The sequence below is a fragment of the Lepidochelys kempii genome, chromosome 6 (assembly GCF_965140265.1).
Source record: "Lepidochelys kempii isolate rLepKem1 chromosome 6, rLepKem1.hap2, whole genome shotgun sequence".
NCBI classification, from domain to species: Eukaryota; Metazoa; Chordata; order Testudines; family Cheloniidae; genus Lepidochelys; species Lepidochelys kempii.
The window spans coordinates 118,550,218-118,577,858 of NC_133261.1; the positions used below are offsets into that span (position 1 = coordinate 118,550,218).

The following is a 27,641-nucleotide window of genomic DNA, read 5'->3' on the forward strand; positions in this document are numbered from 1 at the left end:
CAATCATTGAATGATCCAACCCTCTGTTGTCCAATGATCCATCTCTTGATGTCCGCTCCCAGCTTCTGGCAATACAAGACTCAAGTTTTTAAATTAAAAAACACCAGCAGTTCAAAATTAGGTGAAGATGTTAAAGACTCTTTAGTCCTACCCCATGTATTTTCCTATTTATATCTGATAACTGACTTTACAGTAAGGGGCAGTTGAAATGTGCATCTTCCTATTAAATATATTGCTTCCTTAAATTGGAGAATTGAAATGCTATTGACTTTCCTGTAGCACTCGGACCTTCCCCTTTCAGTGAAACAGTTATGAACTTTCCCAATTGATTTTTGTCCTTTATTTGGCAAATGGAGCTTGCTTCCTCATTGCCTTATGCTCCCCATTTGGTTTACGTCTTAGTATCAGCAGCAGCAATCAACTGTTTGCGGCAAAGCAGGAGGAGGAGCTTACCTTGAGTCTGATGCATTCAAGTAGTTAAACTAATTCTCTGCAGCTGTACAGACCCTTTAGCTACAGAATTTCAAGGCACTTCACAGTTAGAAACTCCAAGCCACAGAACACCCTTGTGAACTAAGTATTATCCCCATTCTGCAGACAGGGATGCTCAGGGAAGTTAAGTAGCTTGTCCAAGGCCAGTGTTATTCTGGGAGTCTTTGCTGTAATTAACATTCCTTCAATCACACAACAAGGAAAGTAATAAATATCCAATTGCATCACTGACTGTATTGTGCACATTGAGTGCTACTTCTAAACAGACTAAATTACTCTGCAATATTACGGAGAAGGAGTGACTGGTGCAGGTGCTGTGCCGGACAGATTAATTACTCAAAGCCCTTCCAATGTAAGATGGGACAGCTAGCAGGGAATTCTCTGTTCGGACCCTGGGAACTCACTTCCTCTCCAAATCTGCACCCCAGGGTTTGTTAGCCTCACGGCATGTTGCATGGCTCCCCCATTTTGCTCTGGCTCATGAAAAAATTGGCACTGGATAGGGCTAGGTGTGGGACTTGGCTAATTTCACTATAAATTGGTGTCACTGCAATCGATGCAGCAGCGTCGATTTAGTGGGTCTGGTGAAGACACTAAGGCACTCTCCCATCAACATAGTGTGGTGTAGACACCGCTGTAAGTCGATCTAAGCTATGTCGACTTCAGTTATGTAACTTACCTAGTGTAAATTAAATTGACTTACAGCGTTGGTGTAGACCAGGCCTCAGGGACCATATGTAAGGTCAGTTAATCTGCCACATTTTATGTTGTTGCTGGATATTGGAATTATCTGGAGGAAATGAGGGGTTTGTTTATTTTAGCATATTTTTAAAAAACTATCAAGGGCATCCAGCGTATTGTACAGGCGCTCCATTAGGAGCACTATATAGACACATTATTAGTACACTGTGTAAATCTACATGGATAACGTGTATGGTATGCAGAGTTCCCTCTCATAGGATACCAGCAAGAACCACTGATTTAAACCACCAACTGGAATGCACACGCATTTTTTCCAAAACTTTTTCCTTTATGGAGCTGAGGTTTTAACTATGACACTTACCGTTCCTACCAATGGATACAGGAATCCAGCACCTACACTGGCCCTGATATCTCGGATAGGCAAGATAAAGCCTGTAGGCACACCTTTCTTCTCTGGGTCATGAGACAATGACAGGTGAGTTTTAGCCATGCAGATTGGCAGATTTCCAAATCCCTGGGGAAACAAGAAGGGGCAAGAAAATGGGATATAATTTGTAAAGTGCAAAAGTAAAACTTTCATCTAGGTAATCTGCTTCATTCTGCCATTCTTTGGATTAACAGACCATCTTGTCTCTCAGTAACTGGTTTGCCTACAACCTGCATGTTACTGTCAAATCAGTTCTGTATCACCTTTCCTCTTTTCTCCAGTCACTAAGGAAAAAACAAACGTTGTCATGGCCAGATCCAAACAGAGAAGAGGTTAATGCTTTTATAGGAATCCAGTATATAACTAAGCGTTTTTGTGGGGTTTTGTTTGTTTTAATTAATTTTTGTTTTAACAGCTCAAAATTAAAGTTCTCAGCCCACCTGAAGTCTTTATCAGATCAATATAATTGCAGGATGTGCGGGACCAGCAATTACACAGCTATTATATGAATGGTCTGTAGAATATAAAGGGACATGTAAGAAATATGAAAAGGGAGCAGCCATACAAATAATTTCACAAACAAATGTTCTCCAAAAGAGAAGTCATTCAAAACATGCAAGACACCAAGAAAACACAAACCATCTGCACAGCACTCAGCTTCAAAACCGTTTACAGACATTAACTCTCACAGCCTAGCTGCAAGGGATGTAATTATCACCAGTGCCCTATTACAGAAGGGGAAGGAGAGACCAGCTAGGATGGTGACATGACTTAAAACATTGGGTGAGCCAGTGTTTCAATCAGGAGAAGTTCGTAACCAGAACACCACCCTTTTCCCAACAGCTGTGCCGATTCCCTCCAGTCTGTAGGTGCATGGTTTGATTAGCACTGACACTGCCCTTCACATATGGAATTCACATTTTAAAAACTCAACTGTTTAGTGCAAATGTTTTAAAGGGAAAAGACAATGGGCAACAATGACCTGGAGAACTCACCTGCTTAGTGTACACTACAACTTTCTGCTCTGCCTCTGGAGATAGCTCAATGTCCTTTGCCCCATAAATCTGCTGTGCAATAATTCTGATCTTCTCTACAACCGGGAGCTAGAAAAGAGAAACAAGTCAATGATGGCCAGTCTATCAAGGGCTGTGACATCACAGAAGCTCTGCAGTCCTGTACACATCAAGGGACACGCAACCTGCAGCTATTACACCAATTTCTACTTGCAGCTCTACAACAATGTGAGGGTTTTCAAAACAGGTTTCACTCATCACATTACAGCGGTTTCTTTTGACAGTAGGACAAACAAGACTCATGTATTGTCACCAGAAGCAAGAAAATATGCATAAATATTCTTTAAGCTGAGCTTACATGTTAACCATCCAACCTGGTTACAACAGTGAAACACTTAAGAGGAGTGGTGGTGGGAGGGGGGAATGGTAACTTCTGAAAAAGTCCAAAGCAGTTCTAGGTACTCAGGAAAACAAACAGCATGTAAAAGAGAAATTCAACATCTGTTAAGGTGAACACATTGATTCAAAAATATAACATAGCATTTCACTAGGCCCTTAGACAGCTGTCTGCTACAGAGGAAGCCCTGAAGAAGAGCTCTGTGTAAGCTCAAAATCTTGTCTCACACGAATAGAAGTTGGTCCAGTAAAAGATATTACCTCACCCACCTTGTCTCTCTGCTATAGAGGAAGTCAGACATGTTCAAGCCAGAAATGGTGGTTACTGTTAAACACCAGATCTGGAGACACTGACTGAAAGATGTATAAGCCAGGCTCCTGGACCATTTAGGCACTCTCACTGGAGCACTGTGAAACTTTTGCATGAATATCTGGCACTGGCTTTCAATAAAAGAATCAAACTTTGGCGCATCAGTCAAGATTTTCCAGAAGTGAATAGCGATTTTGGTGCCCAACTCCAGACACCTTAAGAGGCATGATTTTCAAGGGGTTGCTACTTGGCATTTTCTGAAAATCAAACCCCTTTACAGTGTGTCCGGCTGGGCACGCCAAAAACTGAGGTCAGTGCAGCACCCACTCACCCACAACAAAATGGCGGGAGGGACATGTACATTAAATATGAAATCATCATCACACCAGTGTTTCTGGGGTGGTCCTCCAGTGTGTGCACAAGCATGCCCTGTGAACCCCTCCATTTTCCTTCCTTCTTTCACTCTGTCCCCCCTGCCCATTACGTATTCGTGGTCCCCTCCTGGCTAGCAGGGGGGCACCACGCTCGAGCGTAATAAACTTGGTGTTTTTTGGGAACTCTGCAGTTGTGGACTTTGTTTATGTGCCTCAGCCTAGATTCGAACTGTGCGTGTCCTACCAGGTGTAATTTGTAGCATTTGTGTGCATGTCCTACCAGGTGTAATTCGTAACAATACTGACATCCAGGAAGTTACCCTCCTTTTGGCTGAAGGATGCATGGGTCTCTCTTAGGCTAGTAAGTCATTAATTGCACTACAAAGCATCAAAGGGAAAATGGCAATTGAAGGATTAAAAGCAAGTAGAACATGGAGATGTCCTCCATGTTCTTAGAAGAGATACAGAAAACTCCAGAATGGGGAAGGTGTGGCCGGAAACTGAACTACGAGAGCTCATTACACCTGTAACAATCTTAGAGAGTTACCTGAAACATCCATCAACTCTATTTATAAACCACATTTCCAGTTACTTGCAGTATTTTTAACTTATCACTTAGCTTCCATGTATTTAGAACAGATGATTTTCAATCCTTGTGAGACATTAAATGATTATTTGATTACTCTGTGGACTCAAGACAATAGAGTTCGAATCAAATTCGCCCTTGGATATAAAATAAATTGATCACGTATTTGTTTTGTGGTCAGGCAGGCAGGCAGATTTCAGTGAGCTCCACCCCATGCAAAGCAAGAGGCACATTCTGAAGTTCTAAGAAAGATCACAAGTTGAGAAAAACATCTCTCAGGTCTCTTCATTTCAGTGTATGGCCTGGAAAATGCATCTCAGTTTGAGGAGTAAATACCCTCACTGCCCTGATCCATGGTTGCCTACAGTAGACGTGCTTCACACTCTGAGTGGGAGTTCTGGTAAAGCCTTTCAGTGCAGACAATGAACAAGTTCCAATCAGTCATCCAAAATGCAGGGAAAGAGACTTTACAATTCACTGCCCAGACTCAAAAGATCTAGGATCCAATGGAAGTCTCAGATTTTAGGGTGATCTTCAGTACTTAGAGCAGTGGTTTTCAACCTTTTTACATTTGCACACCCCTAAAAAATTTCAAATGGAGGTGTGGACCCCTTTGGAAATCTTAGGCATAGTACGCAGACCCGTATGGATCCACAAACCACAGGCTGAAAACCACTGACTTAGAGCAAATAGATCTAGGCAACACCAGCAAATGGATACAATGCACTTTCGTGAAGTATCACAGACCACAAAGCATGTCTGTAATTCTAATCCGCAATGTCCTCAAACATTTTTGTTGAAGTGAAATGCAAAGTCACATAAGGTCTCCCCTTTGGTCAATGCATGTTCTCACCTCCACATTGTAGAGAAACTTGAAGTTACTCAGTTCCTGTGAGGCTCTCTGAACGGCCTGAGCCAGAGCAACAGCTCCTTTCCCTCCCTCTGCCCAGTGAGTGCACTTCACAGCATCATACGCCCCAGCTTCTTTTGCTAGTTGAATGACCAGTTGCAGCTCAGCCTCTGTATCAGATCTGTAAAGATGACCAAGTATACACATTTAGTACTCAGATGATTTGTTTGCCTCTTTTAAACATACAGCCTATATCTTTCCCCCCAAAATATCCTAAAATGCTGAACAAAGCAATCCTAGAAGCCAGCAGACCCACCCTAACAGTCAGGATAGATTTTCATATAGGCCTCCACTATCTTGTGAAAGAAGCCAGTCCACAGCAGTACAGCCAGCTCTCTCCGTAATGGCTGCGGTGTATACAGAAATCTATGACTGACAGAGCAGCATCCTGTATTTTCAGTGGTTTCTGTCCTATACAGAGGTCAGCGTCACCAGCATAATTCTTGTACTAGGAAGTAAGAGACTACCATGAAAGCAAATACCATTGTTGGTCTATGAATGGAGATCGGATGGATATAATGCACTTCTTAGAAAGGCCAAAATTGATACTGTGCTACATATCAGAAACTATTCACTTAGGATGGCAAATCCTTAGCTGATTACTCAGTTTCAGACTGGCTGAGATCTGCAACTGGAATCAGTTTAATAGCAGTTCAAAGCTTTGTTGCTTGTATAAAAAGGGACAATAGCGACAGCATAGACTATTATATACTTAATCTTCAGGACACCAGAAGCATCTTCTGATCACAATCATTTAGTTCGCAAGAATGAAAATTACTGGCTCAATAAACAACAATCCTATTTTATCAAGATTAAAACTAGCCAGGGAAAGAATTTAAGAGATTGACAAAGGAGCTCTCTTAGTCATATTTATCAGACAATTTTGTTCAATGCAAGATACTAGTTGGTAGCAGTTTATACATTAGTTTATAGAAAGCAAGAAAAAGGTGACATTTCAGAATACCGGCACTTCACACTTGTGGAATGGCTGCAAACACAGCTCTAACTACTAGCCTCACTTACTTGAAAGCATTGACAGCGACTACCACGGGAGTGCCAAAGGTCCGGGCATTCTGGATTTGTTTGCCTAAGTTACTACAACCTGTTGCCAAGAGCTGAAGATTCTGCAACGATATCAGTGAGAAACGAGATACATTTTGTGAGGAGCAGTGAAACTTCGACCAGGAATCTCTGACTTTAACAGCAGATGAAACTAATAATGATAATAGTATCAAAATAGAAATAAGGCCTTAAAGACAAATTTTCATGCTGCAGCTTTATACAAATATCACTGTTTTGTTGAATGACAGATAAGTTTCCTTACGGGAAAGGAATGACCATCTCTAACCAGAACAATGAAATCAAATGATTATTACTAGTTTAACAGCTTAAGATATCTTCAGTTAGTTTCAGCTGCCAACCAAAGGTGGAAGGAATCAAGTCTCTGAAGTCCTTGATTTCCTTTTAATCCATTCCCTGCATAAGCAGAGACAGAAGCTCAATAACTCCTACAGTAAAGCCTCATTTTCATCCATGACGCATTCTTGTGAAGTGTTGAATGTCATTAACACTGAATTATGTGACACTGAAGTCTGTGTTAACAGCTTTGGGTTTATGCATATTTACATTTGCAGTGTTTCAGGTTATCAGCATGGGATGCTGGCCATTTCATTACTAGTTGTGCAAAGGGGAATTCAAACAGAAGTTCCACAAGCAAAGACGTGAGCCTCATTAATAAACAGGGGCCATACTAATTAGCAAAGTGTACAAATGCATCCATGTAAAGTTATGACTTTAACCTATTTCCCTTCCACACTTGCAAAAACAGTATTCCTTAATCTATACACAGCTCCAGCACTGAAGGGGTCATAGGCAGCAGAATGGAAATTACCATGAAAAAAATCAAGCACTTGGACAATTACATGAGCTCAGGAGAAACTGAAAGCTCTGAACACTGACTAGGTCAATAATGATAACTGCTTGAGAGAGCACAGCCAAACTGTCATTATAAAAATGAAACATTACAGTCTAAGATAATAGTTAGACAGCAATAATAAAGAAATACTCTGACAGCAGCAGAAGTGATGCACACTAGTTATTGGTTGTGCATTGCATGACAATTAAAGCAGCTGGTTAGCCGATGGCAACAATTGGATTTATAATGATCAGAATTACCTCTTCGGTGTATTCCTTTGGCAAGGGTACCCCAGCAGTGACCTGCAAGAAACGCAAGAGACTCCTATGAATGATAGCAATTTGCACTGAGTTGTATCTCATTTCAGGTTAAGAATTAGACCCTATTCTGCAGTCTTCTTTCTTCATAAGACTCTGTCATCTTTTTCTGAATACAAGGAATTTGCAGAGTTACATATTCCGGATGTGACAGAGATGTCCCAGAGTGCAGAGGCTTCATTACAATAATAAAAACCAAGCAGGGCATGCATCTCTAATGTACCAAACAAAGTCATGTACAGCCTTCAGGGATACATTATTAACTTTTACCACTGACAGTCTCAAAACAAAAGCATGCACAGGACAGATTGTCAGAAGAGCCAGTGGCACACACAAGAGCCCATTAGAAAAAGGATGTACAGCTCTACAGTCCAGGCTGGAAAAATAACACCCAAATGTGATTCACTTTGCCAACAACCATTTTAGCTTCTTAGATCTGGGAAGGCTTCAGGGCAGAGACGAAGGCTACAGGGGATAATGGACTGGGGAAAAGACTATAGGGGAGCAGAAGGAGACACACGTGGAAGGCAGAAAGGACCAAGAGGGGATTGGCGGGGCAGGCAAGGGCTGACAACTGCAAAATTCTAGATTCACTATCAGTGTGGGTGGAGGTTTCCAGTTCCTAGGAGAACTTTGCTTTGAGAGCTCTTTGGGACAGAGGCTGCATCTCCATACCACGGGGAGAGCACGTACTATGGTGTTATTTGGTAGCATCCGCAGAAACCATATGGGCAAATAAGACAGTGTAACAGGGATTTGGCCACCAGAGGAAGCCACAGCTGCCAGATTGCGTCACTAAAACAAGTGGTGAGTCTATGGAAGGCCAGAAAACAAAGCCTGATAGAGGGCTCCTCTATTGGAAGTAATTGCAAAAGTGCCTCTCCACTTAGGACCCGCTGAGGCAGCTGAGTTGTTCTGGAACTGCAGTGGTTAAAAACCTCCCACAGAATCAAATTTGCAAGAGTCAGACACAAAACAAAGTGTAGATTAATGAGCCAGACATATGCCCCTGGGATGAAATCCTGGCCCCAGTGAAATCCATGGGAGTCAGGATCTTAGCCTGCTTTTATCTCTAGCTACACACAGGACTTCAAAAGGATTCATTTATAACAAGAATTGTCCCTTGGGCCTACAGAAAGTATTGCCTAGTACTCACAGTGGGTCCTCCTCCATGCATTTTCAGAGCTCTGACAGTGGCAACCAACACAACCACGTGGGGCCGGAGGCCAGAATACCGGCACTTAATGTTGAAAAACTTTTCCATGCCAATGTCTGCTCCGAAACCTGCTTCTGTTACTGTAGGCGGAATAAAGAGCACATTAAAACAGTGAACAGGGAAGTCAGCTCTCTTTGAAAAAAAAAACAAAAGGAAGTCTCTTTTCCAAGAGGAAAGACAGCAAACACAAATTTACCAACAAAGCCTTCCTGACCCACGAGCTTCAGTGCAATTTTATCTGCCAGAACAGATGAGTTGCCATGTGCGATGTTGGCAAAAGGTCCAGCATGAACGAACACTGGAGTCCCCTGGAAGAGAAAGGACAGGAGAAAACAAAAAAGGGAAGGTTCAGTACCTTCTGAAACTTTGCAAGGCTAAGGACCACAGCATTTGAGGTTGAGAAAAATACACTTGTGGCAAACAGCAGTTCTTAAAGCCTTCTGATCAAACGTTCATTCCCAGTAGTAAGAATCTGAAGCAAAAATGATTTTAATAATCTGCCGAAGTGGAGATATTAATCCTCCCAGGAAAGAGATGGTTAAATTATAACAATACTTTTCACTTCTGTAGCACCTTCCGTCAGAGGCTCTCAAAACATTTCACAAACATTCTATCGTCCAAGTATTACAGAGGGGAAAACTCGGGCAGAAAGATTACGGCCCACATTTTTAAAGGTATTTAGGTGCTGCTGAGCTCAGGTTCAATTCTTACATTTTCCAGACCAAAAAATAGTGCAGATTTATTCTGCTTGGGGCTGGGAGATAGAAAGGGTAGTGCAATCTAGTGACTGAAGCACAGGTCTGGCAAAGGGGACTCTTGGGTTCTAATCCTAGCTGTGCTGCTGACTTGCTGCATGACCTTGGCAAGTCACTAAGGCCCAGATCTGTCTATGGAATTTAGGCTCTTAAGTGCCTAATTCTTTCTGAAACTGATTTAGGCTCCAAAAAAATCTGGGCCTCAGATCATGCAGCATGCTAATCGCAGAGCTGGGATTAGAACCCAATGATATGTCTACATTGCAATTAAAACACAGCGGCTGGCCAGTGCCAGTTGACTCGGATTTGAAGGGCTTGGCTTAAGGGGCTATTTAATTGCAGTATAGACATTTGGGCTCAGGGTGGAGCCCAGGCTCTAGAACCCTGCAAAGTGGGAGGGTCCCAGAGCTCAGGCTGTAGCCCAAACCCAAATGTCTACACTGCAATTAAACAGTCCGTTAGCCCAAGCCCTGCGAGCCTGAGTCAGCTGGCACAGGCCAGCCACGGGCATCTATTTGCAATGTAGACATACCTCAGGAATCCCCATTCCCAGACCAGTGTGTTAGTCACTAGACTGGGCTGCATCTTCTATCTCCCAGCTCCAAGCAGAATAAACCTGCACTGGTTTTTGTTTAGAAAATGTAAGAGTTGAACCTAGCAAGTAGAGAATGCATCATCCTGGAGGCTCCTGGTCTCTGGGGGTATGCTACTCTGTAGCTGGGAGCAAGCCTCCCAGCCTCAGCATGCTAGTGGCTCAGACTGGAGCTTGGGCTCTTATGCCCCAACACCACAAGTCTATGGACCTGGGCTCCCAGACGCATTGCAGACCCACTCTGGGTATGTGTGTATGTGAGTGTAAAGAGGTTGTGTAGGTAAAGGGGAAGAGGGGTAAGGAAATGACTGAGTGATTCAGGCACCATGGTGACTGGCTCTAGGGAAGTCCTCTCCAGCCCTCCTTACACAGAGGAGTTACTTACCAGTAACTGGAGCTTCTTTCTTCAAGATGCGTGGCCCCTATCTGTGTTCCACCATGGGTTACACATGTGCACCATGCGCCCGGAGAATTTGAAAGCGGTGTCCGTTGGCTCACACATGAGCCTTGGCTCACCCTGTGTCTCCGACTGAGAGGATAAAGACTCTAGAGGAAGTGCCCGCAGCATAGACTGCATATTGGGGAGCAGTCTTTGCTACCACTTTTCCTTCATCTATCAACACCTGGAAACATGCTCTGTCCTGTTGTGGCAGACTGTTAGTGAACTACACCAACTTGGAGCAGTTCAAGAAGTCATATTTGGCCAGTAGTGCCTGATATTTGGCTATCTTGAGCAGGCAGCTAGATGACGAAAAGACCTCTCTCTCCAGTAGGTCCAGACATATCTTCTTTGTCAACAGGGGCAGATCAGGGATGTTGCTGTCTAGCCCTTTCAGAAGCCGCTTGGACTACCAAAGAACTGGGAGAGGATCGAGAAAACAAGAACTCAGACCCTTTGGCTGGCACTTAATAGCAGCACTTTCCAGCCCTCGAGGGCTGGAGCGCAGGTAGCAGAAGTGCGCCAAACAGCCCTAGCTGGCTCCATTGTAGCCTTATTAATGGGGGGGGCACTATTTTGTTGGATCCAGATGGGTAGAGGATGTCCAGGAGTTTGTGCTGGGATTCCTGAACCGCTTCCACAGGAATCTGAAGTTTGCCAGCAATTCTATGAAGATAATTCTAGAACTGCCTGAACTCAGCAGGGAGGGGGAGACACAGGGGTTACCGCTTCCTCCGGAGAGGATGATGGCAGTCTTGCTGGCTCTGGCAGAACCGCCGAATCTGGTGTGTTTTGCTCTTCCTCTTCGGAAGGATCCATGCGGGAGATCTGAGTGCCTCCTTCAAGGGGAGGAAAGGAGTGACTCTCTAGCAGACCTGACCGACTCTGCAGGGGGGTGCCCGATTCCAGGGCCCCCAATATAGCCAGTCGGAAGGGTTGAAAGGGTGACGTGCAGGCTCCCATGTCACAGAGCGCCAGTGGCTCAGAGCTAAATGCGGAGGTTGGTTCCAAGGTGGTGCAAGTGTTTTGGGTGGCAGAGGAGATGTAGGGTAAGGAAACAAAGGCTCCTCTGGATCGGTGTCTCCCGATGAGGAGAAAACGGATTCCTGTTCTAGAGGCAGTGGTGCTGGAGGGAAGTTGCATCTCGAGGAAGGACCAGGCGATAAACTTCTTCAAGCAGTCAACATCTCTGGAAAGGAATGGACCTGAGAAAGGGGATTCCAGAGTGCACGGGACCCAGTTCTTCCCGAATTGAGAGGGATTGTGTCTCTGTCCGGACTATCAGAGCCAGAGAGGGTGCTGACGAGGACGGTGCCGGGATAGTCAGTGAACAGTCTTCAACGGCGCTGACAGATCCAGAGGTTTGGGAGGTGCCGATGACAGTACCGATGGAGCCAATGTTTATGGACTTTCTCATCAAGCCTCGGGACTTAGGACACATTAAGTTCTCTTGGGCTGAAGTGTTGGGCTTGCTCAGAGCCCAGTCCGACTTCTTTGAAATGTATTTTGAGGAAGATGATGTAGTCTCATACATATCCTGAGAAGATCCCACCACAGGGGGTCTATGGAGGCAGATTCTCTGGCACCAATGTCAGATTTAGCAGCAGGAGGTTCACTCCTTGCTGAGTCAGACCAATGTACAGGGAGGTTCCCTGGCCTGGGTCTGACTGAGGGCTCATGACTATTTCCATAAGGTATGTTTGGAGGTGGAGTTCCCACCCTTCTTGGGTATGGATGGGAAAGGAGTGGCAGATACTGCACCTTGCTGAGATGTGGCATTGGTGATCGTTACTGATCAAGAAGATTGTGGGCAAGAAGCACAGAGTGTGAAATCTGGAGTCTTGGCCATAGTTCAGTACCCCCAACAATTAATCTAACACTAAAACTATGAACTGTACAAAATGCCAAAATTATTTAGCAAGGTAAATCATATTTTAAGGGATGAGATTGAAGCTACGGACACAGAGCAGTTCCGACCTGAACCAAGTGGTGATGAGAAGGAATTGGAGAGGTGATTGGTCCGCCCTGCCCTGCCCTTTATCCTCTCGATCCAAGGCACGAGGTGAGCTAGGGCACATGCACGGACCAATGGACACTACTTTCAAATTCCCCCAGCTCCAGGCGCATGCATAACCCACAGTAGAATACAACAGGAACCATCACTTGAAGAAGAATGTTCAGTTATTTATTTACTCAAACTGTGGGTAGGGGGTGGGCGGAGTAAAATGTAGCAACTGGATGTGGGTGAGAAAACATACAGATAAATCATCATCATCTTGTGCTCTACTCAGTGGTGAAAGGAGACAGAAACGGAGAGTGGGGGCTCTCGGTGCGCCAGCCAAGAAGGAGGGGGAGCTGCAGGCGACACTGCTACCCCAGGCCAGGGAGAGAAAAGGGAGCTCCCCATTGCTTTCAGCAGAGGAGAGGAAGCTGCACTTCCTTGATCCCCCTTACTCTAGCTCCCCCTTGTTCCACTGTAACAACCAGCAGGTACTCAGACTGGACATGGGATCATAGGTCTCACATCTGCTCCTTCACCCCAAACCACAGTCCCCTTTACAAAAATTCTGCTGGAGAACCTTGTGCCAAGCATTGGTAGGAGGAGAGAAGAGATCAAGTCACTGGGAGCTGGCATGAGAGTTCCTTCCGGCAACCCCAAAGCCCTTGGGGACAAGCACCCTTCCCCTGGACTAACAGACACAAAATTTCCTCCCTTTAATTAAAAAAAACAAACAAAACAAAAAAACCCAACCAACCAAACAAAAAAACAAACAAACCGGAAACATTTCACATCCCCCAACTATTGCTTGAAAGAATGAACAAGAGAGGCAGATCCATTTTTACAGGCATCAAATGAAATTAAAGCTTTGCAATTAAATCAGCTTTTCCAGGCTTCATTTTGAGTTTGCCAGTCTAGTGAATGTACATACCGAAGCGGTCCATGAAGGAGTGTATTGCTCACCTCTAACGTCTGCATGAGATTTGGCTTCACTGCATCTTTCATTAAGACAGACAGAGCACCAGTCACTCCCTAAGGGAACAAAGGAGAACAGAACATCAATTCCCAAGATCTACTAAGGCTGTGTTCGTACCATTCTGAAATTCCTAGTCAACACCCAGGCTCTTCCTCCATTATGGTGATCCTTCAAAGAACAGAGCTAATAGCACTTACTGATGTACCAGTTTCACGATTCAACGTGGCCCACTGAAGAATGCTATGTGGTCTAGTCATGCAACAGGGGGGAGATCACTGCAGTGAATAAGACACTCATGTGGAAACAGTGTATTGTGCTAACTGCCTCAGCTTCTCTTTCAGTCACAGCATTATTTCCTTTCATTGATGGTATCTAATCCCATTTAAGATATTAAAAAAAATCTCCATGTCTTTAATGTATTTTTTTTCCCACTTTTGTATCTAAATTTATATTTACTGGCCTCAGAACTAATGCATCCAACTGCCACATTCTGGCCAGGTCTGTCTGGCAGAAACAATTTTTTTAAGTGAATTTTGGTGCTTGCGAGAAGTGCCCAATTGTCCTCACTGGAGTCTGAAGTCTTCTATTTATCCACAGCATAGGCTCAGCATGGGCAACAGTAGCTCACTGCTCCACCCTGGAGCCTCAATCCTTCTGATGCCTGCAAAGGGGGAGTGAGTGACCTTATCTTCATGCACATTCCCCATCTATTAGAGTCATTGGAGAGGGCGTTTTTGTGACTGACACCAGTCCACTAGGAACTGAACTGAGACCACTACAAAGCCCTGGCAGTAACAATTTTAAGTCACTACCACCAATGACTGGATTTGAACAAGTGAGCTAAGATCCATCATCAGTCCCTTGAACCTTCCGGTCTCTTTCACTGAGACAATTTTATTCTCAGCTGGATTGTAGTATTCAATAATACACAAGGAGAATTTGCAATTAATAAAAAAAAAAAAAGACATACCGATTCATTTAATTCCTGTTTCAATCTCACTCTGAGAAGGTTTTGTTCGCATTTAATAGATTAATTTTAATTTTACCCAGCTCCAGAAGAAAATAATGAAAAACTGCAAAGCAATATTACTGATACTAGACTTCTGTATAATTCAATGGACCCTTAGATAGTTTTAACTATTCCCCCCAAACTCCTCGACTGTCTTTGTATCCTACGAGGAACTTGTAGCCATTAAGTTTTGCTCCAAAATTTCTAACTTTCAAACTTCCAGACAGAACAGTGATATCATTGCTGCTGTCTGTGCCATGTCTGAAGGGCCTGGGCAGACAAGGCTCCCACTGAGTCAGCTAGAGTTTTGCCTGTGTAAGGCCTACAGAGGCATGAGGAGGTATGCGTGTGTGTCTTTACTGCATTACATTGTGAGACTGGGCCGGCCAAATCTAGAGGAAGACACTCAAATGGCCGAGAGAAGCAGTGAGTTAGATTTGATGAGATCCTCTACTTTGCAACAATTAGGTAAAGAACAATTATAATTCAAGACTGATTTTACCCAAATTCCAACCAGTATTAACGCACCTCCCTGACAAAGTGCTCTCTGCCTGAGTAACGAACGTTTTTCTCCCCTCCCTGAGGTTCTGAACTAGCCAGGCCTGTTTAACTGGGAAAGTCTTGGGGGCAGGAGTTGACATTTGAAAAACTGATTAGTGGATTAGTCACACTGCTCCCATTTCTTTCAATGGACACTGTGTGGCTAAATCCCCTAGTGGGCTTTGAAAGCCTCAAGCAGGGCATTTTCAATGAAGGGCGCCCAGTTTTGGAACTTAGCTTAATTGTTCATCTGCAGAGCCCAAATCTGCTGAATTTTTGGTCATCCTGCAAAGTGACTATTCCACCGAGATTTAAAGTGGGGCACGATGGATGGGAGGAGCCTTAATATTAAGATATTTGTAACAGTTTCTAGTTTGAGATATTGGTGCAGTGGGTGGATTTTTTTATTGGTGCTTTTCATACAGGAGGCCACTTTTCTGGAAGGGCTCATTCCAAACAAGGTGAAATAAACGGAAACATTTCCAAGCATCTCCCTGTTGTGCTGATTGTGGCCTTCGGCAAACGAGGCTTTTGAAAGATATAGTTCCAAATTCAGCCATGACTCACATCTATGTAGGCTCAGGTGGGTGTCAAAGGGACATTGCTAGGCAATGGACAGCGAGTGTTCTTTTTAGTGGGAAATAGTGGACTTTTTTTTTAAAAAATTTTTTGCAAGGCTGTTTTCTGGAGACCCTGTACTCCTATAAAAATGCAGCCATTTGTGAGTGATTCACCTTAATCACAGTATTTTTTGCCATTGCATATTTCCCCATTAATTCTTAGGGCTGAAACCTCATCTTGACACATAGCAGATCGATCCCACTCACACAGCCTCCCAGCTGCCCTAGCATCAAGGGGACTCTCTCTCTTCTCAGGATGAAATTTGAGCCTCATTGAAGTCAAAACTCAAACTGAAGTGAATGAGACCAGGATTTCATCCTTAGTTTTCAATAGCCTACAACCCCTCCTATGTGGAACCATCTTCTTACATCTTCTTATTGTTTTACATCAGAGGACTTTCACTTGCAACAAGGAGAGTTTTACATTTAGGGATGTAGCAATTATATGGCTCTCTTACAAGATCATCTGTAGTCACTGGCTCTCCTTTCTTGCTAGAGGCTACCACCATTTTGCCCAATCGTCTTCTCATATCCCCTAGTCCATCAGTGAGTGCCAAGACTGCCATAATTTCACTTGCCACCGTGATGTCAAACTGGGCCTGTAACAAACAAAGGGGGGGGGGGAAGAGAAGAGAAATGTCAGGGCTGCTAAGCAGAAATTTTAGCTGCACTGAATTCTTGGAAATTTATTTTTGCCATTTTAAAAGAAACAGATCTATAGTATCACAACTAAGAGTGCTTAAAGTTCAGTGTTTAATTAGGGTTTTTCTACAATTTAAAGAAAAATGGACAGGCACCACATTACTCTACTAACATCATATGAAAATATATTTCTCTAGGCACATAAGCTGGTTAGTAATGTAGCATCAGAAATCCAGTATAAAGTTTCATGCCAGAATGTATTTTAAAGAGCAATCTAAGTAATTGGTCTCAATGCTGCAGCATGTGGGAAAAAAACTACTCGTCTCTATAAGACAGAAAGTCCCTGGAACAGCTGTAAATGGTTATTGCTGCACTAAATAAAATATAATTCTGCATGGCTTGGTTTTAGGTAAAGAGACTCTACACAGATCATTCGAGTCCACCATGAAACCAATGTTCAAGGAAAGATTTTTTTGGTGACCAAATTTTAAAACCAAATGAGGCAGGTTTTGGGGTGGGAATTTTAATACTGCTAGGGGCTCTGCTTCACATCCTCTCACCTTCATTTGAACAGGGAGACAGCACAATGCACATTTGTTAATTCCTAGCGGAAGAAAGGCTCACAGAGGTGAACATGACAATTTTATTCAGGGATTGTTTTTCTCATGCTTGCTTTTCAAAGGGTTAAATGCCCCAAGAGGCAGGAACCAGTTACCGTTCGCGTGAAGCCCTTCTCTGTCGGAGACTGTCCGATAGTGATCTTCCTCAGGAACCTGTCATTTGTGTCCATCACTGCAGGGAGCGGGGAATTGCAGGGAGTAAAAAAGAAACCACCACATTAAGCTAATACATGTGATTTCAAACTCTGAAATATCCATTCGGTCACTCAGAACATTGACATCCCTAAGAGAAGGGATAGTGATGAGAAGGACCATACTCTTTAAAAAACTAAAATACTACTACTAAATACACAACGCTCAAACCTATAGATCTTAAAGCCCTTTTACAAGCTATTACTACATCTTATTTGTATTATGGTAGTATCTAGAGATCACAACCGAGATCAGGGGCACATCGTATTAGGTGCTGTACATACACATAGTAAGAGACAATCCCCTGCCTAAATAGCTTACGATTTATGCACACAAGACAAAAGGGAACAGAAGTATTATAATCAAATATTAATAAAATCTAGCTCTTATATCACGCTTTTCATTCCTACATCTCAAAGAATTTACAAAGGAGGTCAGTATAGTCCCCATTTTACATATGGGGAAACTGAGGCACAGAGAGGTAAAGTGACTTGTCCATGGTCACCCAGCAAGCCAGTGGCAGAGCCAGGAATAGACATTCAGGTCTCTTGAGTACTGGTCCAGTGTTCTATCCACTAGGCAACACTGCCTCCCCATTTTACAGGTGGAAACTGAAGCAGAGAAAACTCAAGTGACTTGCCCAAGGTTACACAAAGACTCTGTGGCAGATCTACGAATCAAATCTACAACTGCAGTCCCAGCCCAGTCCCTTAGCCACAAGACTACCCCTCCTCTCTAAAGGGGACTTGACATTATCCCTCTGGCTGTCTCATCCCCATCAGGCAACAACAAGAGATTGGGAAAATACTAACGGATGAGAGAGAGAGAGAAATAAGGACCCACAAAGAACTGAGTAAAGAAACGCTCAGACACTACTGTTTTAGTATCAAACAGTTCTTTCTTTCTGCATTTCGTAACAGAACTGGGTGTGAGAAATATTCATTCAGAATTCACTACAGACTTCTTATTTCCAGTCAACTGGTTGCAAGTTTAAATACTTCACAGTATATTGCCAATGATGTTAGTCTCATTAAGTTCTGGGAGCCGGATATGAGAACACATTTCACTTCCCATTTCTGAGAGATATAGGATAATGTCTGGATTCAATCAAAGAAATTAAAATAAATCAGTCCAATAACTTTTTTGGTTTGCTTTTGCTAGTAAAATTCTAACCAGCCTGCTGCACAGACCAAAGGGATCATATTTTTAAAGCACTAGGAAAGCACGAACCTCAGTCTGTTGCTGATATTTGCGAAGTACATTCCTACAATACCTCCTAAAGGACTCTACTCCTGACTGCGGGGGTTTGGATTGCAAACATGAATTTGGATACAACTTGGGATCTTTAATCACACTGGTTTTAGAAGCATCTCTTATAGAATGAGCATGGATTTTTTGAGGTAGGAGGTCCTGAATTCTAATCTTAGCTGCATCGTTTTGCCTTTGTTTCAATTTCCCCCACCTGTAACATAAGGACAGTTGGCTATTGCCACTGAAGTTGGGGTAATGGTTATTTCCAGTGAACTCATGGGGTAGAGGGAGGGTGCAATATCTGTACAGGGATTTGAAGATGTAAAGTGCTATATAAAAGGGGCAGTGTCACCCATTGACTAGAGAACCAGACCGGGACTCAGGCTACCTGGATTCTATTCCCAGTTCTATCACTGGCCTGCTGGGAGACTTTGGGCAAGTCATTTCACTTCTTTGTGCCTCAGTTTCCCCCATCTGTAAAACAGGGACAAAGATACTGACCTCCTTTGTAAAGCGCTTTGAGATGTATGGATGAAAAGTGCTATAGAACAGCTAGATATCGTTATGTAAATGCCAAGTATGATTATTTTAAGGTATTGAGTCAGTGAGTGATTTTAAATTTCTTTAAAATTTTGTAAAACCTTTGTAAAAACTAAACTGAAAATTAGTAATGTAATCTTAATATAAAGTTTATAAGAAAATAACTTATAAATGCATTTTTTAAAAACCTGTCACTATTGGTAGGGTACCTTGTTTGTACGTTACAGAACTGCCATAGGTAAAAAACCAAAACACTGAAAATTAAATCAGCAAACAGGCACTTAGCTCTACTCACACACACTACTGACCTCAAATGACTTGTGTGCTTAAAGTTAAGTAAGTGACTTAAGTGTTTATAACATCAGGGGTTAAATTTGTATTTTTATTAAAAACTTCACTCTGAGCAGTGTATAATGTTTGTGAACATAAGCAAAATTGCTTCAGTGTTAAAAAATGAAATGTCAATTTAGACTTTCAATACATTGATGCTGTCAATTTTTTGCATATACACAGGCCAATCTTTTTAAAAAATAGGCTACTAAATCCATATTTAGGCACCTGAGTGTTAGATTTTCAAAAAAACAAATAATTAACTTAGTCAAAGCATTTCAGCTTCCTTGACTTATGGAAGTTCAATACCTCAGAAAACAGGATTGGTTGCAAATATAGCACAGGATGTTTGCTTGTCAATGTTGCGTTTGAATTTGTACCATTCTCCCAGTAGGATGTTAATGAGTTTCTGGATTTGCCTTTTTAGTATAGATAATGAAACTTCTTAGTTCCTAACTGTAGTAGGATTTCAGATTTTACGCAGACGTTATTTCTACCAAGGCTTGCTCTACATACAGATTTTTGTTGGTATAACTATTTCACCTAGGGGTGTATGTGATTTTTGTTTTTTAACTGCTATGGATACACCAATACAAGCCCTAATGTGGATCCAGTAATACCAGTGAAAAGGTACTTTATATAACGAAAGCTTTTTCCTTTACAAGAAGTGGAATAAAGCATGTTAAACTAGACCAGTATAGTAAAAGCATTGTGTGTGTTGACAAGGCCTAATTAAAGAAAAGTACAAAAAACACACTTCAGCATTGTAAGGCTATAAAATGGTAAGAAAATAAATAACTAGAAACATGAAAATTTTAGAAATCTGATTTAAAAAAAATGAAATTTTTTTAAATCAGTTTTTTTACAAAATTGATTTTATTGTTATTTAAAACATGATTTTTATCCACCCTGGTTCGAACTACAATTTAAATACTCAAGAGACTACATTCTTTTCTTAATGGAATGCCACAGACAGAAGAAGTTTAACATTCACTTCAGAAAAGAGTTATTCAGGCTGAATTACTGTTACTCAAACATTTCTTGCAATTAATAATTAAATACAGAGAGTTAAGCCATCTGTTCCAAGCTATTCTAGAGGAAGTAAAGGTCCAAACAATGCTGTTTGACATTAAAAATCACTGTTTTAATTAATCAGGTATCATTTCTTCCTGGCAGCTGTAACTGAACCAACTAGGATAGTAGTGAAATCGGTCAATGAAAAGGTTTAAAATCTGCTAACAGAATGACTGGATTAAATTCTACCACCCAGCTAACACAGAAGTGAAATTAATGGATTGAGACAGGAAAAATAAGAGGCAGTGGGGCAGCTTCAGAGCTGGCGTAGGTCACCAGAGCGAGCTAAAGACCTGACCCACTCAGTGGTAATGCGAAGGCTGAAGCTGAAAGCCCTGTTGGAGTTTGCACGGAAGGAATAGTACCATATCTACCCTAGGGACTTACCAGCATAGTATCTGAGCACCTCACAGTCTTGCATTTATCCCCACAACATCCGTGTGCAAAACAACTTTGGAAATCTGTCCCCATGGTCACGCAGGAAGTTGGTGTCAGGGCACGGAAGTGAACCTGGTTCTACCAAGTGCCAGGACGGAGCTCTAAAGACTTCCCTTCTTCTCAGCATGGGGAAGACTAGGCAGCTAACCAGGGCTGCCAATCTTTGTATTCTCTCACTGAGCTACTGGCAAAGTCTGAAATACAGCTTTGTAGCAATTAACTAAATCTCACCTGAGCACATCAAGATTCAAGCCATCTGTGTCAACTGCTCTAGGACTGAGACTGAAAGAAGAGCCCCAAGAGTGAATCTATCCCACTGAGCATGCACAATGTCAGACCCCCCGTTGTGCCAGTAAACACAGCTCCCTGTACGTTTACAACCCCTCTTTTCACACATTTGTCCTATCCGGCAGTTCAACTGTCTATTGCTCTGGTACCTCTTTGCCATGTTATGGTGGCTGGATCAATATCCAATCTCACAAATTTGTTTCTCTCTTCATCCGTCAATGTCCCGGGGTCAGTTTTCTCAATACCCAGTTTCTGGGGGGAGGAGAGGGGAAAAAGGAATAGTCAAAAGGTTGAAGGAAACGAGCCTATATTAAAATGAGGAGCCTTCGTACAGCAGCTTTCCCCATTTTTAGCAATAAACGGAGGGAGAGGGTGCCTCCCGAGAGCTACTTCTCCCTGCATAAAGCAGGGGTGGAGAATCTGTTTCTGAAGCAGTGTGCCACTAGGTAATCGCAAATTCTGTCAGAGGGCAATGCATATAACACAGTCCCTCCCACCAGAGCGAGTGTCAATGTCAACACAGGTACAAGACAGCTAGTGACATTTTGAAGAGGAAGGGAAGCCCCTTCCATCTGCATCCCTAAGAAATCATGCAAAGCTCTACCTTACGTGCCAGGTTCTAATCATCAGTTTTGTGTATTTATACACATTTCTCTTTACTTAACCTGGGGGGGGGTCATTGCACACTGCCATAAGTATTAAAACACTGCTTCTTCAGAATGCTACATACAGTGCACGAAGGAGGCACTAAACAATTCAGTCACAAGACCGTCAATATCCCAGAAAGCCCTGCCTGAAGACCAGGAACTTGTTGAAGATGGGCAATTTGCCAAGATGCTTAACAGAGAAGCATTACCTCAAGGAGCCCGATTCAAGTACAAGCTTAGAAATGAGTGAAGCGATGGAACTGATTTAGGAACAGCAAGCATTTTATTTAGACAACACAGTCCTACATGTCACCAGAAGAGAGGCAAGAAGGGACAGGTTCTCCTGTGTCGCTCTCCTGAGCACCAGGGGTTCTCAGAGGCAGCAGGTCTACGTTTGCCACCCTTCACACCTCCACATTACAGCCAACAGCGCTGCGGCAGCAGGGGACTGGCCAGGGCTCCCTGCAGAGCCTGTCAGTAACACTCCATATAATAGGCCTGAGCACTTGACCTGACATAGCCCGGCAAAGGAGGAGAGACTGAAACTGGCAATCAAATGTGAGTATCACATGGTGGAGACATTACAGCCAGTTAATGATACAAAAATGTAGAGCCCCCACAACGAGACTGTTGTTCTTGCCCTCCCAATGGACACCTGTTCTGGATGTACAACATAAAAGTAGTCGTACAATTCTGAGTGCCTCAGGCTATGTTAATAGGTAGGCCAACTGATTAACCCGCAGACAACTCCAATAACTTCCCCTGAACCTACCACCTAGATGATCTTGTCGCTACTGTGAAAGAGAATTGCTAAAGAGACCAGGAACACACGGTGGCCCATGCTTTTTGCTGACAAACGACTCCATTTGCTTCCCAAGTTCTAGTCATTTAAATGACCATTGAACATCTGTGTAGCTAGAGGAGAGGAATTCAATGGAGTACTTTTCCATGTAAAAACTGACACACAGAATGTGCAAATAAAATACGTCTCTCCTTTTTTGCTCAGTTTGTATTAAAACAATTTCCAGCAGCTCACGTTCAGAAGGCTGTGTTTTTGTGTTCACTGCCACAATAAATACCACAGCAGGAAATGTTCATCTTCAGTTATGACTGTGTATTTGGGGCAAGGACTATTTATTTCTGAGTTATGCTGCATCAAGGACACTGAAATAACAGTTGATTATTTATAAGGGGCCCTTGTTTCTTCCTAACTTCCTTGTAGTTTACTCATTCACTGAATAGCATATAAAGTTAGACTGAAACCTCTTCAAGGACAGGGCTGTGACATGTCTTTAGTTGGATTGTGGGGTAATGCATTTTTGGATGCTGTGTAAATAAATACCAACAAACAGACCAATGTAAGGTTTTTGTAATTTATCTTTTCACAGGGTAAAGATGACGCATACAGAACAGTACTAGAAACCTAACAAGCTTGATCAACTCACCTGCAGTCTTCGGATCTGAATATCAGAGAACTTCCTAACACCATTGATCAAAGGCACCAAGCGGGTATAAAGAGCCTTGAAGAATGAGATATAATTAGCAGCTGCAGAGTGTCCAAAAAATCTTGGCAAAATAGACTGTGCTCAACACAACACAGAATGGAATCAACTACATCATCTCTTACCTGATCAGACTGAGTTTGCTCATGGAACATACGAGCATCGATAGCTGCAGCTACTAGATTATTGGCTGCTGTGATGGCGTGGATGTCACCAGTCAGGTGGAGGTTAAACTATAGGAAAAAATGGACATCAGTTATTTCACCCTTCTTTTACCCTTTTTTTTTTGGGTAGTCTGTTATAGCCAGATGGAAAGAGAAATATCAATAGCAATGTTACTGGGAGAGCAGCAGGGGGAAACTGCTCTGTGGAATATGTGGAACAGAAGATGGAATTTGTCTAAAACAGAAACATGCCACCCCCACATTTATGTCATTTTACAAAACTTCCTGAACTAAGTGTTCAAAATGAGTTTATCATACAAGAGTCAGTTCCCCCAGCTATGCCAGGATCATCAAGAGAAGGTTCATGCAAAAGATGGAAAAACATGGCTATACTGCTTTGTTGTTACCTTCATTTGAGACAACTGATCTGATTTGTGCAGCATAGTGGGATTAGAGGTTAGGTTTACAGCTGCTTCTTCTACGTTTGGCATATAAAAATGGAGGGGTGGGGGGGAAGAGAAGGGGATTCAGTTAGGGCAATTATGCATAGCAGGAGTGAAATGAAGAAGGGAGATGGTGTTAGAAAAGTCAGAAGAGATGACAGCAAGAGCCATAAAATCTTAATCCCATAGACTCCGGAAACCTCAGTTACTAAGTCTTTAAAACAGAGAAAGATATCCAGTGTCAGTTACTCTATTTTTCAGCTTTGTACTAATCACCAGATGCAATCTTATTTTAATATACAAATATGTGCCATTGCTTATTGCCTTATTTTGCACCTCTTGTTTTATATTTCTCTACTGGCTAAGCCCTTCCTGGGCCGGAGATTGCTTGCAAAAGGTATCCACCAATATCTCAGAGCCTGTACTGTGATGAATAGTTCTACAGACTTTCAATTTAAAAAAAAAATAAAATAAAAAAAAATTATGTTTTGATTAAAAAAAGAAACCCAACAAGATTGGAATTGATTTTAATACCAGAGGTCAGAGAGAGATCTTACCTATCTAGTCTGTTTTCCAGCCACAGCAGGATTGTTCCTTATATTGTATATGGGCAAGTGTTTTGGCCAGTCTAGTTAAGTGGCCCAAGTGACCGGGCTTCCACAGCTTCCATTGGGAGATTATTTTTCCTTCCTTGAATTCAATAATATACCCCTCAGCACCATGCTAACTAAATCTTTGCCTGCCTTCACATTTACACCTTTTGTGGACTGTACACATGAATCGTTCCCTACAATCCCTTTATCATTTCTGCTGATCTTCCTTGAATGCCCTCCAACGTGTCACCATATTTCTGGCAAATAGAGAAAATATCATATTCTAGGTGTATAACACAAGAGACATTGCTTTCTAACTCCGTGCCCTGCAATGCTGTGTGTATGGATGCAGCCCCACCCTGCCCCCAGCCAAAAAAAAAAAAAAAACCAAAAAAACCCAACCCACCACATCACCTTTGCTGCTGCCGCCGTATCACACTGCATATTTCTGTCTAATGTGCTGGCCACTAGCACTATGGCCTTACTGCTTTCCGAGTTTCCCTTACCCACTGTACATTATCAGACAATTATGTAGAAGTAGCATACAGAAATAGTGTGTTCCTGAGAGTGTAAACCGTCACTGACAGTGCTACTCAACTCTCTTCCCCCTTAGATCTAAAAGTGCCTTATAAAAGGAGGGCCATTGTTACCCCCACACTACAGATGGGATATTGAAGCATATAGAATTAAAATGATTTGCTTATGGTCACGCAGTGAGTCAGTGATAGAAATGGCAAGGCAATCGAGTTCTCCTGATTCCCAGCACTATACCCTATTCGCTGACCCACGCAGCCTTCCATTAAAAACAATGAAAGATTAACTCCCTCTGTCCTTAAAGTAGCTTTGCCGAAAGAAAAGTCAATACCCATTCTTAGACTTTGATCTCACTACAAACAAAAGATTTCCAAGAAGTTAACTGACTACAGCCGCTCTCAGCACAGTTGAACATTACACAGTCAATAAGGTCTTGTGTCAAAATTACCTCCTCCATGGGGATAACCTGCGAATATCCACCACCTGCAGCTCCACCTATAAAAAGGCATAGAAGGAAGTAACCAAACCATGCTCATTAATGGCTCTGTAGCTTTGAGCACATTTGCTTAGCCATTTTTAAAATGTCTTTATTATTGAACAAGTATGATTAAACGCTGCGCTGGATTTCACTGTGACTGTATCCAAAACTTGCTTTCTTCCTAAATAAATCAGATTCTCTCCCCACATGTTTGTGTAACCCTAAATGACCTCAGTGGGGATTACACACCTCTATACAGAAACAGAAAACACACTCTCCTAAGAGTTGAAATTTCTAGAACACCCATCGGCTGAATGTGCCTTCCCTGCTACTCTTCTATCCTGCATGAATGGTGATCAATATGACGCTGCCAAGTCATACCTTTTATGCCAAAGGTTGGTCCCTGAGAAGGCTGTCGGACGCAAGCAAACACATTCAGGTGGAGATGTGCTCCTAAGGCTTGAGCCAGGCCTATCGTAGTGGTACTTTTCCCTTCTCCCAGGGGCGTAGGTGTTATGCTAAAATACACAACACAGCATATGCAATAAAATACCTGAGACCAAGAACTTAGCGAGATTCAAAATGGGATTGGATGTCTAATGGATAAGAATATCCAGTTATCAGAGTTAACGCTAACACATATTTTGGAAGGGATATAAGACCTCATGCTTCAGGGCTCAAGATAGCCTCTTGTAGTTAGAGTTCAGGATGAGTCCTAGAGCTTGTCTACACTGGTGCAGATTAGAGGGGTGCATATTTTCATTCACACAAGTGTGTCGCGCACTAACTGGCCTGTGTGCACCCTGCTGGTGAACACCAGAAGTTCCTTAGTGTGTATTGACAGTCCCATTTCAAACAGTACTATGTTAACATAACTAGGGAACTTCTAGTGCTCACCAGCAGAGTGCACACAGTCCAGATAGTTCATACTAGCATGTCACAATCTAAAATTTACATCCTTCTGCTGTGGGCAAATGCACGGTGTAGACAAGCGCTAAGTGTGGAGCCAGTTTATCCTACTGCAGCGGTTTTACACCATCCTTTGAAGCCTCTAGCGCCAGCCACTGTCAGACAGGATACTGAACTAGATGGACTCTGGGTCTGATCCAATTCCTATGAAATTACTCCAAGTTTCCTCCAACATTCTTAAAACTATAAAGCAAAGCAACAAGACTCCAAAACCCTCCTCCAGAAATTCTACATCATATTCCCCAATATCACCTTTAAGGAAGGAACAACGTACCCTGTTACAACGACATATTTGCCATCTGGCTGGTCCTTCAGGCGTTTGAGAGTAGACAGCAGAACTTTGGCTTTGGTCCGACCGTAGAGCTCCACCTCTTCGGAGAGCAAGCCAACTTCTCTAGCGAGATGACCAATGAGCTTGGGTATGCAAGATCGAGATACCTCAATGTCGCTTAAAGAAAAGAGGAGGGGAATCTAATTTGCTGAAGCATGAAACCGCCTGCTTCCCAACAGGTATAGCCCACAAGCACCCCAATGTAGGATTTAAAAACTGAAATCTCTAAGCTTTACAGCTAAAGAAGTCAATCTGCCCAAGGAGGTCCTCTCAGCCCATTGTAGTATGGGTAAGGACATCTCCCAAGGCAGCTTTGCTACTGATGCCTGTTACTTGGGAATCTTCTAGTCTTTCCTGTGACATTTCAAACACTTTCAAGTGTTTGTTATTAGCAGGAGCTCTAACCCAACAACTCTTATCCCAAGGTGCTCTTGCTATCTCAGACTTCAGCTCTCTCAAGGTGAAGGAAAGCATCTTGCTACTTGCTGCTTCAGCCATTATACATCTAACTGGCCCTAGCAGTCTCTGCCTCGCAAGAGGGCTGAGAAGATTTGCATTTGTACAGAGCTTTGAGGCCCAGATTCAGGAAAATATTTAAGCACATGCTTAAGTCCCACTGAAGTCCATCAATGTGACCGATGGCCATACACAATACCTTGCTGAACTGAGGTCTCCATGTGTAAATGACTATGTAAGTGCGAGCAGTAGTGCTCTGACACAGCATCATTGCCCTTAAAAGCAGCTTGGTATTATCATACAATTATCCATATTTTAAAAACTACGATGTTGCCACCTGCGTATTGGCCAATACTATAAATTGCATCGTTGTACACAACAAGGCCTCTGTTCTGGAGCGATGTGTGCAGGTGGACCTGTGTGCCTGTCTGAAGCCCTGATGCCACTGATGCGGCTCAGACAGGCAAAGGAGCCTGGTCGCACATGTCACTCTGCAGGATTGGACAGGAATGCTTTCCTCTGCAAAACACTGGGAATTTTAAAAATTAGAATGAACTCAAG

General features: G+C 42.7%; 1 protein-coding gene across 1 annotated transcript in view; it reads right to left on the reverse strand.

The window, feature by feature from the left end:
- MTHFD1 (methylenetetrahydrofolate dehydrogenase, cyclohydrolase and formyltetrahydrofolate synthetase 1) overlaps positions 1 to 27,641 on the reverse strand; it is a 69,654-nt gene that overhangs the window by 8,336 nt on the left and 33,677 nt on the right. Inside the window, exons 11-26 of the mRNA XM_073349863.1 lie at positions 26,568 to 26,741; positions 25,706 to 25,842; positions 25,295 to 25,341; positions 23,238 to 23,345; positions 23,056 to 23,130; positions 21,113 to 21,215; positions 16,946 to 17,022; positions 16,047 to 16,187; positions 13,407 to 13,475; positions 8,855 to 8,966; positions 8,599 to 8,738; positions 7,386 to 7,427; positions 6,234 to 6,334; positions 5,154 to 5,331; positions 2,617 to 2,724; positions 1,556 to 1,708 (exon numbers count right to left, since the gene is read on the reverse strand). Of these exons, the coding sequence (XP_073205964.1) occupies positions 1,556 to 1,708; positions 2,617 to 2,724; positions 5,154 to 5,331; positions 6,234 to 6,334; positions 7,386 to 7,427; positions 8,599 to 8,738; positions 8,855 to 8,966; positions 13,407 to 13,475; positions 16,047 to 16,187; positions 16,946 to 17,022; positions 21,113 to 21,215; positions 23,056 to 23,130; positions 23,238 to 23,345; positions 25,295 to 25,341; positions 25,706 to 25,842; positions 26,568 to 26,741 (1,765 nt within the window). The remainder of the gene's footprint in view (positions 1 to 1,555; positions 1,709 to 2,616; positions 2,725 to 5,153; positions 5,332 to 6,233; positions 6,335 to 7,385; positions 7,428 to 8,598; positions 8,739 to 8,854; positions 8,967 to 13,406; positions 13,476 to 16,046; positions 16,188 to 16,945; positions 17,023 to 21,112; positions 21,216 to 23,055; positions 23,131 to 23,237; positions 23,346 to 25,294; positions 25,342 to 25,705; positions 25,843 to 26,567; positions 26,742 to 27,641) is intronic.